This window comes from Muscardinus avellanarius, assembly GCF_963383645.1.
Source record: "Muscardinus avellanarius genome assembly, chromosome: 4".
NCBI classification, from domain to species: Eukaryota; Metazoa; Chordata; class Mammalia; order Rodentia; family Gliridae; genus Muscardinus; species Muscardinus avellanarius.
Window position 1 is genome coordinate 52,439,288 of NC_137789.1, and position 18,101 is coordinate 52,457,388.

At 38.2% G+C, this 18,101-nt stretch overlaps 1 protein-coding gene across 1 annotated transcript in view; it reads left to right on the top strand.

Annotated features, from left to right (window-relative positions):
• Positions 1-18,101, top strand: part of CNGB3 (cyclic nucleotide gated channel subunit beta 3) — a gene marked incomplete at both ends in the record, with an annotated part of 160,428 nt that overhangs the window by 129,101 nt on the left and 13,226 nt on the right. The window contains one exon of the mRNA XM_080694751.1: positions 9,737-9,855. Within this exon, the coding sequence (XP_080550877.1) occupies positions 9,737-9,855 (119 nt within the window). The remainder of the gene's footprint in view (positions 1-9,736; positions 9,856-18,101) is intronic.

An 18,101-nucleotide genomic window follows, 5' to 3' on the forward strand; every position in this document is an offset into this window, starting at 1 on the left:
ACAAAAAAAATTTAAAAAAAAATAATAATCACCCTGAATGTAAATGGCCTCAATTCCACAATAAAAAGACATAAAGTGGCAATATGGATTAAAAAACAGAACCCATCTATCTGCTGCTCACAAGAAACACACCTTACAAGTAAAGATAGTAACAAACTTAAGGTAAAGGGCTGAAACAACGTAATTGATACCAATGGAACTTGAAGACAAGCAGGAGTAGCAACTATGGTATCAGACCAGCTAGACTTTAAGTCCAAGCTTATTAGAAGAGACAAAGAAGGTTGTTTTTTAATGGTAAAAGAAAAAATGCAATAAGAGGAAATAACAATAATAAAAATTTATGCCCCAAACATAGGTGCAGCTACTTTCATAAAATGAACTCTATGTGACATTAAAATCCACATAAATCCCAATACAATAATGCTGGGAGACTTCAACACTCCTCTCACCCATTAGACCAATCTTCTAGACAAAAGGTCAGTAAAGATGCATCAGAACTAAAAAACACCATTAATCAAATGGACCTGTTGGACACATAGAGAATATTTCACCCAACTACAGCAAAGTTCACATTTTTCTCAGCTGTTCATGGAACCTTCTCCAAAATTGAACACATCCTAGGCCACAAAGTGAGCACTAGCAAATACAAAAGATGTTACATACTTCCCTGTGTCTTTTCAGACATTAATGGAATGAAATTAGAAATCAACTATAAGACCCAGAGAAACCATATGAACATGTGGAGGCTGAACACCACACTTCTGAAGAATGGGTCATAGAAGATGTAAGAGGTGAAATCAAGAAATTTCTAGAAACAAACGAAAATAAAGATACAACATATCAAAACCTCTGGGACACTTTGAAGGCAGTATTAAGAGGAAAATTTATAGCACTGAGTGCTCATATAAGAAAAACAGAAAATCATCAAATAAATAACCTAATGACAGAGCCGGGCATGGTGGCGCACGCTTGTAATCCCCGCGCTTGGGAGGCAGAGACAGGAGGATCGCGTAGGTTCGAAGCCAGCCGCGCGTGCTGGCATAGGAGACCCTGTTTCTAAATAAAAATGTTAAAATAGGTCTGGGTGTGTAGCCCGGAGGTAGAAGGGCTTCCAGGAACCCCAGTACCACCAAAAAAAAAAATAAATAACCTAATGACACACCTCAAGGACCTTGAAAAACAGGAAAAATCTAACCCCAAAGCCAGTAGAAGACAGGAAATTATTAAAATCAAGCAGAAATTAATGAAATAGAATAATAAACAATACATATAATCAACAAAACCAAAAGCTGGTTTCTCGAAAAAATTAACAAGATAGACAAACCACTAGCCAACCAAACTAAAAAACAAGAGAGAATCAACCCAAATTATGAAGATAAGAAATGAAAATGGAGATATTACTACTGACAATGTAGAAATCCAAAGTATTATCAGAAACTACTTTGAAAAACTATACTCCAACAAAATGGAAAATCTGGAGGAAATTGACAACTTTCTAGATAAATACAACCCTCCTAAACTGAGTCAAGAAGTTATAGAACATTTAAATCAACCAACAACAATCAAAGAGATTGAAACAGCAATAAAGAGCCTACCATCAAAGAAAAGCCCAGGACCAGATGGTTTCCCAAGTGAATTCTATAAAACCTTTATAGAAGAACAAATACCAATACTCTTCAATCTATTTAGTGAAATTGAAAAAAAACAGAACTCTCCCAAATACATTCTAGGAAGCCAACATCACATTAATACCAAAACCAAATAAATACAATTGAAGGAAGGAGAACTACAGGCCTATATCTTTCATGGATTTGGATGCAAAACTACTAAGCAAAATACTAGTAACAAGCATTCAAAAGCACATAAAGAAAATCATACATCATGACCATGTAGGGTTCATCCCAGGGATGCAAGGCATTGAGTTAGTCTCTCCAGATATAAAATCCTGGGTCATCATTTCTTTTCTTCCCTCTAGGTGATCAGAGATGTGTAAAATTATTTATCTGAGAGAATGCTAATTTTAGAATTATTTCTAATAACAACCATTGGGAAACTGATTAGAATGTTTCCACAGACTAGACTATTTTTATTTTATATTTTTATTTATTTTATTTTTTTTAATTGATTCATTGTATTCATACCTCATAATGGGATAAAAAAAAAAACCTTGTGTAGATATACATGCAAACATCACCCAGTGAGCCCGTACCCAATCCCCACCCCATTCCCTCCCCATCCCTCCTTCCCATGCTTGGCTTAGTGGTTGACATCAATATGTTTAAGTACTTCATTTGCTTTAGAGCATTTCCTTCTTCCCCCCTCTCATCCCCTCAGTTAGGTTGCCTTGTTTATTCCTCTATAGGATCTTCTTTTTCACCTGGAGATCCTCCTATGACCCGTTTTACCTTACATTTCATACATTAGGGAAAGCATCTGATTTCTTACTTTTTGGTACTGACTAATCTCACTTAGCATAATGTCTTCCAGTTCCGTCCATTTCCCTGAAAATGATGTAATTGTGTATTTTTATGACTGAGTAAAATTCCATTGTATACATATCCCATAGTTTTGTAATCCATTCATCTGTTTTAATGGACATCTTGGCTGGTTCCATAGTTTGGCAGACAGACTAGACTATTATGCAGCTTTAAAAATACCGTTGTAGCCTGGGGTGGTGGCGCACACTTGTAATCCCAGCATTTGGGAGGCCGAGACAGGAGGATTATATAGGTTGAGTCAAAGAAAGAACCACCATGAGCAGAGGTAGAGAGAAAGAAATGGCATCTGCAGATGTAGTGCAGAGAACTCCAATGAGAGAGATGTTACAACAAGTTTAGAATGGTTTCTTTAATGAAATTCAATAAATATTTTTGAGTACTATGAGGCAGACACCATGCTGAGTACTGAGATATAAAGAATGGTCTCACCTACCGGGGCTTTACAGTCTAGCACTTTGAAATCTAATTCACAGCCTACATCAGAATCAGCCGAAACTAGGCATGATGGAGCACACTCATAATCCCAGCGTTTGGGAGGCTGAAACAGGAAGATCATACAGGTTGGAAACCAGCCTCAGCTACTTAGTGAGGCTCTCAGCAACTTAGTGAGACCCTGTTTCCAAAAAAAAAAAAAAAAAAAAAAAAAAAGGTCTGGGAGAACAGTCTGGAGGTAGAAAGCCCCTGGGTTCCACCCCCTGTCCCCCCCCTGAAAAAAGAATCAGCTGAATGAAGGAGTCTGGGTCCACACCCATGGATTCAATTGGTCTGGATAAGCTCACATATTGGTTTATTTTTTTTTAAATGCTTCCATATAATTTAAAAATGCAGCCAAGTTGAGAACAATGGAGTGATGGAAGAGCAAAGTGATAAACAATTGAAATTAAATAAATTAGTAACTCAAAATTGTGCTGTTTTACAAAGGAAAAAAAACAAAGGTTGCCCTGAGAGCATGTATTGTCAAAGGCACTAATTTAGATTGAAGGTTGGAAGAGAATGAGGTGTTTTTTGTTTTTGTTTTTGTTTTTGTTTTTTCAGTTTGTCGGGCATGATCTTTGTCTCATCTCAAATAATAAAAATAATAATAATTCTTTAGGAAAAATCTAAAAAGCAAACAAAGCCAGCACAGAGGATAGTATTTTTGATGAGTCACACATCAATAGATAAGACAAAGTTTGGCATATACAAGAAATGGAAGCAAATAAGTGACTGAGATAGTAGAGAAAGACAAAGTCAAATGGAGGCTCGTATGTGAAGGTATGAGGTGGAGATACCAGGTCACAAGCGGAAGTCAGCCTAAGGAGAAAAAATGGCACTGGAGATCAATGTTTGAGAACCGCAGTTTAGTGGAAGCTAATTTCAAGAGGCCAATAGAAAGCCAGATGCCGTGGCCCACCTGTAATCCCAGTACTTGGGAAGCTAAAACAAGGGGATCTCAGATTTGAGGCCAACATGGCATGGTAATTTAATACTCTATTTCAAATTTTAAAAAAAGAAATTATAGGGGTGTAGCTTGGAGGTAGAGCAACCCTGGGTTCAAACCCCAGTTCCGCACATACCAAAAGAAAAAGAAAAAAGGTCAAATAAACATAAGAGAAAGAAGGCCAAGGTTGTAACTTTGAAGAATACCAACACTGATGAAGAAGAATCAGAGAAGGGAACAGAGATAAAAGAAGAAAAAGGAAGGCTGGATTGTGTCATAACAAAAACTAAGAATATATAGTCCCATGCCCATTCATCCAAGGTAAAAGTAGGCACAGTGGTGCACACCTATAATACCAACAAATAAGAAGGCTGAAGCAAGAGACTTACAAGTTTAAAGCCTGCCTGGGCAACTTCGCTGAGACCCTGTTTCAAAATTAAAAAGGATGAGTCTATAGCTCAGTGGTGCAGTGCTCGCATAGCAATACATAAGCCGCAGGGTTCAATATTCAGTGGGGGAGGGGGACAGATTGAGAAAATGAAATCATTTTTCTTAAAATGGGAAATACAAACCACAGCACAGTTTAAGGACCCCTTTGGCGCAGCATTGCGTTGGAATGAACTGGCCTTAATGTAGCAAAATGGCCTTTCAATTTGTTCCAGTAGCAGCAGGGACTAAAAATTGAGATAACTCCTGGAAACTTCAGTAGTACTTGGGCCCCTAAGCACTGACCATTTGCTTAACGAAGTGTGAAATGCAGAGCAGAGGGCCAGCCTTCTCATTTCCAATGTTCTCATCACATCACATTCATCGCCAATAATAAAAAAAAAAAGATCAGGGAACACCATAAAGGAAAGGAAAAAGAAGTGAGAAGACAGGAGAATTACAAGTCACGTTTCCGTATTTTACATAATAGTAGATATTGACCAAGAAGAAAAGCTGCTACTTGAGTGGGCTTTAGACTACTGAACCCATCTTGGTTTTTGCTTATCATTTCCACAAAACACTGAAGAGAAAGAGAAAGGGGAAAAGCACGTTCAATTTAAAGTGACCTAAATACTTGAAGAAACGGAAGGGTTTCAGACTGAGTTTGCTGAATGGCCTAATCCTCAAAATGCTTTCTACACTTACCGAGTGGGTAATTGGAACTGCTCTAAGATTATTTTCTCAGAATGCTACAGAGCAATGTAGAAAAACACCCAGAGATTTTCTTAAAGCATAGGCTTTAGGGACTTCATTCCCAGAGATTCTGATTTAACATTTCTGCAGTGGGCCCTGAGAATCTGAACCTCTAAATAAGCTCTTAAGTGATGCTGATGATCTGGGAGTTGTGCTGTGGATAGCCCTGCTTTTTTCTGATGAGGTACACTTGAGCATCTTAATGCCCCCCACTAGCCTTGGAAATAGGCTCCTACACAGGAACCCTGAGATTTTGACATGTACTCTCACTAAGGACTACCTCGCTCTGTGTGAAGCTCTTGCATTTCTACCCTTTCTCCAAATTAGTAGACACCAGCCACAAGAACTTCGTTCCATCTTATTCTGCACATGCTGTCAGTTCTTATTCTCAGAGGGATGTCTATTTATTTGAATGCTAATTAAACTTGCAGGAAAGGCTGAAATTAGCCTAGAAATATGCAAGAAATAGTGGAAATTTGGGTTTGTTTTTTATGCCAGATCTCCTTGGAAAATTATTGAAATGATCATTAAGAAATAATTGAAACTGCTGAACTATATTTAAGTACCCATTACGTACTTCTACCTCCAGTCAGTTGCAATAACTGCCTTCAAAAAATCATTCCAGCTCCTTGAGGATTATCTTGTGCAAAAAATAAATAAATAAATAAATAAATAAATAAATAAATAAGGAATATGACCCTATCCTCATCATGACTGCCCAAAGTACTTCAGGGAACACTTTGCCTTCTTTTTCAAATCATCTGTTTCTATTTTGATGGTTTTTAAGACACTGATCTTGGTGTTGAATTCATTATGTATGGTCTATCTGGAGTCAGATGACATAGGTATTCTAGTGTATCACTTTGCTCAACACTTTTCTTTCTTTTTTCTTTGTCTTTTTTATTTTTTTTTATTTTATTTTATTTTTTTTTTTGTAGTAATAGGATTGAACCTAGGGCATTTTAGTTCCATGCTACATCCCCAGACCGACTTTACTTCTTATTTGGAAGAGGATCTCTTTTAAGTTTCTGAGGGCCTCACTGAGTTGCTGAGCCTGACTTCAAACCTATGCTCCTCCTGTTTTAGCGCCCCACTATTGGCGGATGAGGGGACTACAGGCATGCGCCACCACGCCCAGCAAAAATTATCTTTCTAAACCTCTTCGTAACTTTGCTCAATATACTTACCTTCCTAAACCTCTACTAGCAATTTTGTTTGTGTGTATGTGTGTGTGGTACTGGGGTTGAACCCAGTGACATTCTACTTCCAAGTTCTGTTCTCATCCCTTTTTTATTGTTTATTTTGAAACAGAGTCTTGCTAAGTTGCTGAAACTGTCTTAAAACTGAGATCCTCCTGTCTCATCCTCCCAAGTACTAGAATTACAGGCATACACCACCACACCTGATGCCAATTTTTAACTAAGAGTAATAATTCCTTCCGTATTTGACCTCACTGAGATTTTTACAAGAACTAGATGAGTTCATGTCTGTGAGATATTTTCCAACTATAAAATATTATGTCTGAGAGAACAAATAAAGGAATTAAAATAAGGAATTGTGCAAATATCAAATATCCTTATGACTTTTTAAAGTACTAGGCAAGCTAGGTGTGGTGGCACATGCCTGTAATTCCTGTATTTGGAAGGCTGAGACAGGAGGATCACAGGTTCGAGGACAGCCTCACCAAATGGTGAGACTAGCATAAGTCTAGCAAGATCCTGTTTCCAAAAAAGACATAAAATCATGATTGGAGTGTAGCTCGAAGTAAAAGTCTCTGAGTTTCATCTCCAGTAGCACAAAAATAAAATAAAAAATAAAATTACTAGGCAAATACAAGATATTATTATTATTAGCATTGATAGTATATATAACTATAAAATCCATCTATATTATAATTACTACTTAGATCCATATTTGAATATAAATATGTGATTAATATGTTGCACAATGCAAAATGTAAGCATAGTTCTTCCATTTCTCACTTGAGAAATACTGTAGGTTCTAGGCTTCCTTTTTCTTCTAATTAAGAGGTCATAGGATGTTGGCTAGTCAGATAAAGTCAATTTTTGCCCTTTTTAAAAATGGGAATAGTAGTACTTACTCTACATTCCTCATGAGGATAATGGGGAGATAAAGTGTCAATTTTGATTTCTTAGATGTCTTGTAAAAGGTGGAGTCTGTTAACTTTAAACTCAACCTGATCATTACAATACACTGATGCTCAGGAACAGAACCCTAAGTATCAAAGAACTTTCCAGAGAGCAGTCAGCAATATTTCCTTCATTCACAAATAAATGCGTACTGTATATCAAGTCTTGTGCTCAGCACCAGAAAATGTAGACATTGTCTTAGTCATCTCAGAGCATAAACTATAATCAGTATTATTTAATCTTGAGCTGATCTTAGTGTATTCTGATCCTTTGAAAATTAGAGTAATAATATTATTTGAGTTCATCAAATATCCTCAAACTCCTCTCCTAAGCCAAGTAAGTGAATTCTTTGTACTCACGCCACTTTTTTTTGCATGTGTGTGGTACTAGGGGTGGAACCCAGGGGCTTTTCTACCTCCGGGCTATACTCTCAGACCTATTGTATACTTTATTTGGAAACAGGGTCTCACTAAGTTGCTGAGAGCCTCATTAGGTAACTAAGGCTGGCTTCGAACCTGTGAGATCCTCCTGTCCCAGCCTCCCAAGCATTGGGATTACAAGTGTACGCCACCACACCCACTTGTGCCACTTTTTTTTTTTATAGCTGCCTTAGTCATATTTTCTCTTGCTATTGCTGAATACCACAGTCTGGGAAATTTACAAAGAAGAAAGGTTTATTTAGCATAGGGTTCTGTAGGAGGAAATGTCCGAGAGCATGGCACCAGCATCTACTCAGCATCTGGGAATGGCCTTCTTGCTGGGTCATGAGAGGTGAAGGGCACCATAGGACAAGATAGAGCAAGCTTGCCAGAAAAAGCTCACTTTGACGACAAAACTGTTCTGATGACACTCCATTAATCCTAGAACTGAGGAATCTACTCCTGAACACCATCTAATCACCTCCCCAAAGTCCCACTTCCAGATACCATTAACATATGAATTTGAAGATTAAATCTTCAACATTTGAACTTTTTTTTTTTTTTTTTTTTTTGGTGGTACTGGGGGTGGAACCCAGAGGCTTTCTACTTCCGGGCTATACTCCCAGACCCATTTTATATGTTATTTGGAAACAGGGTCTCACTAAGTTGCTGAGAGCCTCATAAGTAGCTGAGGCTGAGGCTGGCTTTGAACCTGCACGATCATCCTGTCTCAGCCTCCCAAGCACGGGGATTACAAGCGTGTGCCACCACACGTCTAACACTTGAACTTTGAAGGATATATTCAAACTACAGCAATAGCTCAAGGCAATCAAGACCCTACTTTGTCTCAAATGTAGGGTCTTACCTAAATAGCTTGATCAGTATTATGCAAATTTTTCTATATAAAATTTAACAGCCTTTCAGGACCCAAGTGTCACTGAGGTTTTTATTGTCACTGAGGTCTCTCGTAAAACATATTTATTCTTTTTGGAATTAAAAGTGAGCTATGTCCCACCACATCACAGTCACCCACCTACTACTTTGGTTATTTGCTGTAAAGATTCACATGATTCAACATAAAGTTATGTTTGCAGCTTAATATTGATTATAGCAAATGATATAGTCAAGAACTGTTAGAAAAAGAAATACATATGAAAAGACTAAAGAAATCAGGCAGGAGCATCCTAGGCCCTGCTTTTTTGAGGGTAGCAAGGATGCATTTTTGTTTTCAATGTACCACAGAGATATGAACAAAATATCTTCACCTCATGAAGCCCATCTGAGTCTTGGGTATAGGGTCATTATATGGGGCTGCTCATAGAAAGCTATATGACCAGGCATGGTGCAGACTCCAAACAAAGTACTAAATACACATTAAAAGTCATTGTGACTATATGAAACAGTGCTGAAAGCCAGGTACACCCTGCCATATTGTCTCAGACATACAGAATAATATTCATACAGAGACCATGTGAATATCCCAGGAACTGAATTCTTAGGGCTTGATCAAGGGCCATTTCCCTGGCTTCTAAGCATCCCATACATAAGCAAGAACTAAGAAAAACAACGTGTAGCATTAACACTTTTTCTCAACATAGCAAAAGCATAATAGCTCAAAGATTGCCTATGCCTCAGTTCCCAAAATCAGACTTCCATTCCATGGCCAAAAGAATAGAACGGACCTTTGAATGGCTGGGTCCCATGCTCTTTGGATAGACCGTGCACCTCTTTCAAAGCATAGCAGTGGTCACCATATCCATCTGGTCAGTTATTTCTCCTGCCCATTCCCATTCTTGAAGCAGTCTACTGAGTAAAATATCTTCATGTGTTCGGTGGTGGTTTACAGTGGTCACATGTTGAGAAGAATTATCTTCCTATCATTTCCATTCATATGACATGTCCAATCAGTATCTATAACTACCTTAGTTCTTCCAGTAACTACTTTTACAATGATGTTCGTGGCTTCCCTCACTTGGCATTTACTCTTCTAGAAGAGTTTATATATCTTAATTCTGGGTATAGTTGTCAATAATAAAATGACTACTATTTCTTCTTCTATTTGATATGTAGGGAGAAATCGGTAAGGAAATGTATATCATCAAGGAAGGAGAAGTCCAAGTTCTTGGAGGCCCCGATGGTGCTAAGGTTCTGGTTACTCTGAAAGCTGGGGCAGTATTTGGAGAAATCAGGTATCTGAAAGACACCATAAATGTTGAAATCTATCATTTGTCATGAAAAGAACAATCTTGGGTTGGAAAATAAATAAAATCCATGCTCAAATTTACCCAAAGTTATATTATGCTTAGAAGATTGGTAAAATAAGGATGTTCACAATTTTATCCATCCCCTCCTTTCTCTTCCCTCAAAAGACCTGAAGAAAGACACTGAGTCATACAGTTCTTCCGTCTTAGGATCTAGGTCTGTGCCTACTAGATGGCAAGTAGATACTCCATTTATATCGAACAAGTATGTGAATGAAAGAGTGAATGAATAAATAGTGAGATAAGAGGTTGGGAGAGAGGGCTGCTGCTGGATTGTTGGAAGACTTTAAGGCCAGGCTAACAAAGAGGTCTTGAATAAGTTAGTGATACTATAGTTGTAGGGTCAAATTGCCTGAGTCTAAATCATAGTTTCACCATTTACTATCTTTCTCCCTCTGTTACTTGACCCCTCCGTCTTTTAGTCCAGTCATCTAAATAATTACATTAATGATAGTTCATGTCTCTGATGGTTGGAAAATTATTTATTTTACTAAAGGCAGTTAGAACAATGTCTAGCATTTCATAGATATTTCCTACTGGCCAGGAGAAACTAATGCTGGAACAAGTTAAGTTTCCAAAAACAAGGAAATAGAAATAAATTGAAGCATTTTGTGGGCTAAACACTTCCATATGCATTATCACAATTAAACTTATTCATTATTCTTTCAAAACTATGTATTTATTGATTTCCTAGTATAAACTAGAATGCCAAGTATTGCTTTAAACTCTGGGAATTCACTGTAAAAACAACAGAAAAAATATTGTCCCTCACAGAGCTGACAGTGTAGCAGGAGGAACTAACAGTAAATAAACAATTAACTAGACAAGAAAATTTCACAGAGTAATAAATGAAAGGTTGTTGAGAAATGTCAGAGAATGCTACTTTAGTAGATATAGTCATCAGGGATGCCCTCTCTGAAGAGAGAGTATTTGACCTGAGACTTGAAAACCAAAATATTAAAAAAAAAAAAACTGGATATGGTGGTGCACACTTGTAATCCCAGTACTTGGGAGGCTCAGTCAAGAAGATCACGGATTTACCACCAGCCTCAGCAACTTAGTGAGGCCTTCTACAACTTAGTTAGACTCTGTTTAAAAATAAGAGAATTTAATGGGGCTGAGGGCATAGCTCAGAAGTAGAATGCCCCTGGGTTCAATCTCCAGTACCACCAAAAGGAAAAAAAAAAGAAAGAAAAAGGAGATATTCAGGAATCAGAAAACTTTTCAGGTGATAAAACAGGAAAGGCCTAGGCGTAAAACAAGCTGGTTTTAGCCATGGAACAGAAAAGTCTGCCTGGTCAAACCATTGTGAACAGTAGTGCTGTGGCAAAATGCAGTCAAAGTTAAGGTAGCAAGGCCAGAATATACAAGGCCTTTAACACTCTGGTAAGGAATTTATGCTGTATTCTAAATATGAATAGATGCCAGTAGTGGGTCACAGTCTAAAGAAAATATGACAAAATCTGAATGATGAATTTTAAAAGATGCCTCCAACAACCATGTGGGAAAGACAGCAGAGGAAAAAAATGAAATAGAAGTGAAATTGCGAGTCATTTTCAGTGATTCAAGTGAAAATGACAGCATCTTGAACCAGGAGGCGGATTCTTAAGGTGGAGAGAAGAGTATACGGTTGAGCAATTATTAATCATTTCATAATTTTAAAAAATTATTATTCCAAAATGCCAAGTTTCCTGCTGAGGATAAGACAGTTCATAAGTCATAAGGACAACACTCAAACTCAAGTCTTCCTGGATCAGGGTCCAGTGATTTTTCTACCACAAAAACAAAAAAAGACACTGTGCAATCTTTGACTGCATAGCTGCTAATAAGTTAGAGAAATGGATAATTTTAGTGGCTCCATATTAGCATAACTAAGGTTTCCCCTAGAATTTTAAGGCATGTTATTTCTCTATTTGTAATATTGGTTCTTTTGGGTTGGTTGGTTGTTGTTGTTGTTGTGTGTGTGTGTGTGTGTGTGTGTGTGTGTGTGTGTGTGTGTGGTACTGGGGGTGGAACCCAGGGGCCTTCTACCTCCAGGCTATACTCCCAGACCTATTTTCTTTTTTTCTTTATTTTTTCTTTATTTATTTTTTGTGGGTCTGGAAATGAAACCCAGGGGCATTCAATATCTGAACTAAACCCCCTGCCCTGTTTTTTAAATTCTTTATTTTGAAACAGGGTCTCATTAAGTTGTGGAGGGCCTCACTAAGTAGCTGAGGCTGTCTGAGATCCCAAACCTATTTTCTATTTTATTTGGAAACAGGGTCTCACTAAGTTGCTGAGAGCCCCTCTAAGTAGCTGAGGCTGGCTTTGAACCTGTGTGATCCTCCTGTCTCAGCCTCCCAAGCACAGGGATTACAAGCATGTGCCACCACACCCCCGGCTAATATTGGTTCTTTTTCTAATTTTTCCTTTCTTTAGTTCCTGTGAGGGTCTTGCTATGGGGCAATGATGGAAATACTTCTTAGGACATCTAAAACTTCTGTTCTTTACCTATTTTCTATTACTTCCTTACTAAGACTCCTTGCAAAAATGATTAAATGTTTTCATGACTTACTAATCATATTACCTTCAAGTTCATAAAACATATAAGTCTAACCTAAAACACTACAGAAATTAATTAGCTGACCTCTCCAAAGGGTTTCATATTCCCTGAAGAATAAAGCTCTATAAATGCAAGTATATTAATGGCTGATATTATCCTTGCAGAAGGAAATGCCCTAGGACTCAAATCCAGGTGCTGCCAAGTTACAACTGAAAGTAATCCTAGATTCCTGACAGCAGTCTCTCAACTAAATCTCCTCTTACCCATTTAGTTTCTAAAGCCAAATTGAAACCAGTATACCAGACATGCACTAAACTGGTTCAATAGCCTGGTTGATTCAAGCAAAATGGAGGGTTTTTGCCTTGGTTCTTTTCCTGGCTGCATCTAAAGAGAAACAGGATGCATCTGCCTCTTCCAGATACCCACAGGCTTCACAGGCCCACAGCTGTCCTATGCCCCTGGAGCTCCAGTCATTTATTCCAGATGGAGGCATGCCTGCCAAACATCCAGACACTGGAAAGATCTGGTAATAGTGTTTACTGTTCAGAAATGCTGTGACCTTTGCTAAAATGAACTAAATCCAGCACCATCGTGTAGCTTTTGAAAGAGGGTTCTTTTTTCTTAGGAAAAAAAAAAGAAAAAGGCAAATAATTTAGAGTTTTCCAGGACATTATATATTAAGCCAAAAGCACAAAGCCCTGACTAAAATATAGATTTACAGATTGCCATAGAGAAAACTTAGACCACACTTCTAATTGACATCTGAAGAAGGCAGACACCCCATCCTTATAATAAAGACCCAGGGTCTGCTGAAGAATGGCCTCCTGGTGCTTCTTATTCTAGAGTTGTCGGTCATGTGCTTTCAGTGTCAAGTCATATTCACTGAATGTATTGAACTACTTTCTCTCTGCCTCCTGTGTCTTTGAGATTCTTATTTTTCTTGAAATGACTCTGAATTTTTACTCTTGAATCGATATTACTGGCTCCAATATGATCACCTACTGATTTCATCTTACTCTGGAATATCCTTCCTCTGGAAAATTCCTCCGCATCCTTCAAGGACCAATTCAAATGTTTCTCTTTGATGCCTTCTCTAGCCACGCCCAGAGCAAATAGTAGTTTCCTGTTCTGTGCCTCCGTAGTAATTTATTTATGCCTTTATTATAGTAACTACTACTGATTTATAGTTAATTTATTCAGATGAGTCTTTCCAACAGATTGAGCTATTAAAATATGAGAACCAGTACTTATCCATCTTTATATTATGGCAGTTACATGAAAACTATACAGTACATGATGATTTTTATTTATATCCTGTATCCATTAAAAAAATGGATCAGCTGTTCGGTAATTTTTAATTAATTAAACAGTTAATTGTGGTTTGATTAAAAAAACAGCAAAATTACATCCTGGATTTGTTACAGTTTAATGTGAAGTGACTTAAAGGCCATGCAGTTCCTTCTTTGCCAGGCACATTGCCAGCTATGAAGGTAAAAAGGTAAATCAGTAACAATTGCTTCCATCAACAGCCTCCCACACAAGTGAGACAAGAGAAGACTTCAGTGCCAGGTGATGACATGCACGAATTATATCTGATGATGGGAGCATGCCTGGGAAGGGACGCTGCTGTGAAGGAAGCACAAAGCTTCACAAAGACCAGTGTGTCTTTCAGATTTGGCAATTCCTTTAGGTTACTTGGTGTGCTAGTCAGGTTTGCAACACATCATCACAGTAAACAACAAATACCTGAGTTAATCAACTGAAAAATTATTAAAACTTATTTGGGCTCATAGTTTCAGAGGTTCCAATCCATGATTGATTAAGCCCGTTGCTTTTTGGCCGGCACTGAGGCATTACATCCTGGTGGGAACATGTGGCAGACAAAATCTACTCATATCATGGCCAGGGAGCAAAAGAGAAAGAAAAAGACAGGGTCGAGGTTCCACAGTCCCACTCAAGGGCAAACGTCCAATGACCTGAAGACATCCCATTGGGCCCCACCTTCCAGAGCTATCATCACTTCCCAATAGTGCCACCCTCGAGACACAGGGACACCTGGAGCTTTGAGGGGCACTTAAGATCTAAACTAGTATTTAGGAACTGAAGACAGACCCTTTACTGCTCGGCCAATGATGTACAGAGACAACGATGTGGGCACACAGGCCAGTTCTTACAGCCCCTGCCACGGCGTATGTAAAGCACTATGTATGTGATGTCTGTATTGGGGTGAATGGTGGCCCCTACAGAGATATGTACATATTCCAACCCCAGAATTTGTCAGTATAACCTTATCTGGAAAGGGGGTTTTGAAGATAGCATTAAGATGAAGATCTCAAGATGAGCTCATCCTGAATTAAGTGAGCCCCTCAGGAACTTAGCAAGACCCTGTTTCAAAATAAAATAGGGCTGGGGGATAGCTCAGAGGTAAAAATGCCTCTGGGTTTAATCATTGGTATGAAATGAAAGAAAAAAGGAAGGGAAGGAAGAAGGAAGAGGAGGGAAGGAAGGGAGAGAGGGAGGGAGGAAAAAGAGACCATATGGAGACAGAGGCAGAAACTGAAGTTCTGCAACTACAAGAAAGAAATGCTTGAAGCCATCGGCAACTGGCAAATGAGAGGAAAGATTTTCCACTAGAGTCATTAGAAGAACCCCAACCCTGCTAATATTTTGATTTTTTAACTTAAGGCCTCCAGGATTATGAAAGAGTAAACTTCTGTATCTGTAGGTCATTTGTTTTGTGGGAATTTGTTACAGGAGCTCTAGGAAACCAATACAAAAGACTTAAAATTGTTGACTTTTGAAATTTGACTGGGGGAAAGGAAGGGAAGGAGATCTGCTTGACAACACCCTCTACTTCACCTACATGGTCAGTCCACTCCAAGACCTGTGGGTCTCACTGCTGAGCCTGCCTCGGACTGTTGGCATCTTACCTTCTCCACTGCCACGCCCCTCTGGCTGGACATCTGCAATGGCCTTCTGCAAGTAGACCAGCCCCATGACCACAGCCTCCACAACCAGCCTCTGCTCTGCAGCCAGAGCAACTTTTGGCAACACGGATCAGCTCTTGTCACTGTTCTCCTGCCCAAAACTAGTCAATGCCTTTATGCTGTTTGTAAAAAGAAGTACAAAGTTCTTATCCTGACCTACAAAATCCTACAGAATCTAGCCCTCCTACCTCCCCTCCAGATTGTACTTTTACCTATTTTTTAATTTACTTTTAATTAATTTTTTCTCCTGAATGGAACCCAGGAGAATTCTACTTCCAAGATACACCCCGGCCCTATTTAATCTTTATTTTGAAACAGAGTCTCATTAAGTTGTAGAAGGCCTAACTAGCCGAGGCTGGCCTCAAACCTGTGATCCTCCTGTATCAACTTCCCAATACTGGGTTTATAAGCATGTGCCACCATACTCACCTGGCTCAGCCTGCACTTTTAACCCAGATATCCTAAAGCTTTCTCTCAATTCCTTGAATGTGCTATCCTCCACCTAGCCACAGGGAGTCTTTTGCACATGCTGTTACCTCCTTTAGCTAGATGTCAGCCTCTTTCAGGCCTTCTGCTATTCCCCCACTACACACACACACACACACACACACACACACACACACACACACACGCAGGTCTCCTTGCTATACCCTCTTGTTAAATTATGTTCCTTTCTTTGGGAATACTTATCTTTGCAACTGTATATTCACTGGAGTGCTTATTTCTCCAGTTATTTTCTTCCCTCCTATATTGAAACCACCAGAACTATCTCGTACAGCTGTGCCAACTGCATTCGGTGCACCAGGATGCCCAGTGTGGGGTTGGTAAGCTGAAATCCAGCCAGTGGCACTCCACTTGAGCCATGAATCCTGCCTGCTGTGCTCCCTTCATGCACAGGTATCTTTTACTTTGCAAAAGGGACATTCTTTTGGCAAACTTTGTATCCACAGAGCTGCCTGTGCCCAGAAAGGCCACCATTTTCTGGTATGCGCTGCATCCTGCCCAGGCTTCCAGAAATCCCGGTAGGTACCACGTGTACTGGTCCAGTATTCCATCCCCCACCCTCAGGACAGGCCTTGGCCCACATAAATACCTATTAAATAGTTACTGAATAAATAAGTGAATGTAATTATCTTTCTATCTTTGTGAGTGTACTAATGCACATTCATTTTGTCATGAATATGCATATTCAGCCTTGTGCCCTTTTTGCCAGTTTTTATTATGAAGAATAACGCTTCTATATTTATCTTTGTAAAATTGCTTTGTTTTTTACTTAAGTCTTTGAGGATTAATCCCCGAAATGGAATAAGTAGGTCAAAAGGTAGAAATATTTTTATAACTCTTTTAATATAAGAGCAGATTATTTTTCAGAAAAAATTGAACCAATTTGCAATACAAATAGCAATGTATAGCTATTTTTCCTTAGCATTGCTGATATTATTTTATTATTCTCATTGATTTTGCATTTTTATAGGTTGTTTTAATTTGAATTTCTCTAAATAGTGTCTGGAAAATAATAGGTCCTCAACAAATATTTGCTAAGTGAATTAATTTCCTATGGGCTTATTTATTTTCATAAATGTGATCATCTACTTTCTGTATTTCTTTCTTTATTCACCATCTTTTTCTATCATATGTTAGTATGTAATAGTTATTTAGTAGAATTTAGATATTCACATATTCTTATATATTTTAGATAATCTGGTTTTTATTAAAAATACTTAAATTTTATCTTTTTACAAGTTAATGGCCAAATGGCCCATTATGATGATTTCTTGTTATTCATTTTATATCATTGTGAAAAGGCCAAATCTTTTGAAAGATAATTTCAAGTTTCTTTTTTACTCTTCAAGCCATTTTTGCTTATTTTTTCCATACAATTTCTTTTTAAAATAGAAGTGCCAGGGAGATGTCAAGGTCTTTGCACTATTTTAATCCCATATTCTTACCTTATATCAGAATAATAGTTATTTCTTTTTTTTCTATTCTTTCCAAAAAGGCAGAAATAATAGATGCATGTTTTAGCAGGAGTCAGCATACTTGAGTGAGGAAAAACTTCTTTTTTTTCTTTATGTCCTATCTCAAACCCATGATTGATACCTGTCTTAAACATGTACATTTTGTTTTCTTTAAATCCTTTGGAATGCAGGCTCTTTGTATGTGTAGCAACTTTTTGCCTATACTGAAAAACATACCTCATCTAAATCTCAAATATTCCTGTGAACAAATATACTTTCAGTGTCATTTTTAAACATCTGTTCAAATATTCCCTCCTAACGTAACTTGATACAATGCTAAGTAAAACTTCTTTGCCACAATTTGGAATAGCAAAGGGGAGTATAGGCTCTAATACTTGGACCCTGATATAACTCATCATGCCAACCCAATGGGCTACCTCACTGATTTTTTCCTAATGTCCGTTGACAAATCTGTATCATTAAAAACAGTAACATGAAGCCGGGTATGGTGGCACATACCCAGGTATGGTGGCACACACTTGTAATTCCAGCATTTGGAAGGCTGAGACAGGAGGATCAGCCTTAGTTACTTAGTGAGGTCCTTTGCAACTCAGTGAGACGCTGTTTCAAAATAAAGAATAAAAAAATAGGGCCGGGGTGTAGCTCAGAGGTAGAATGTCCCTG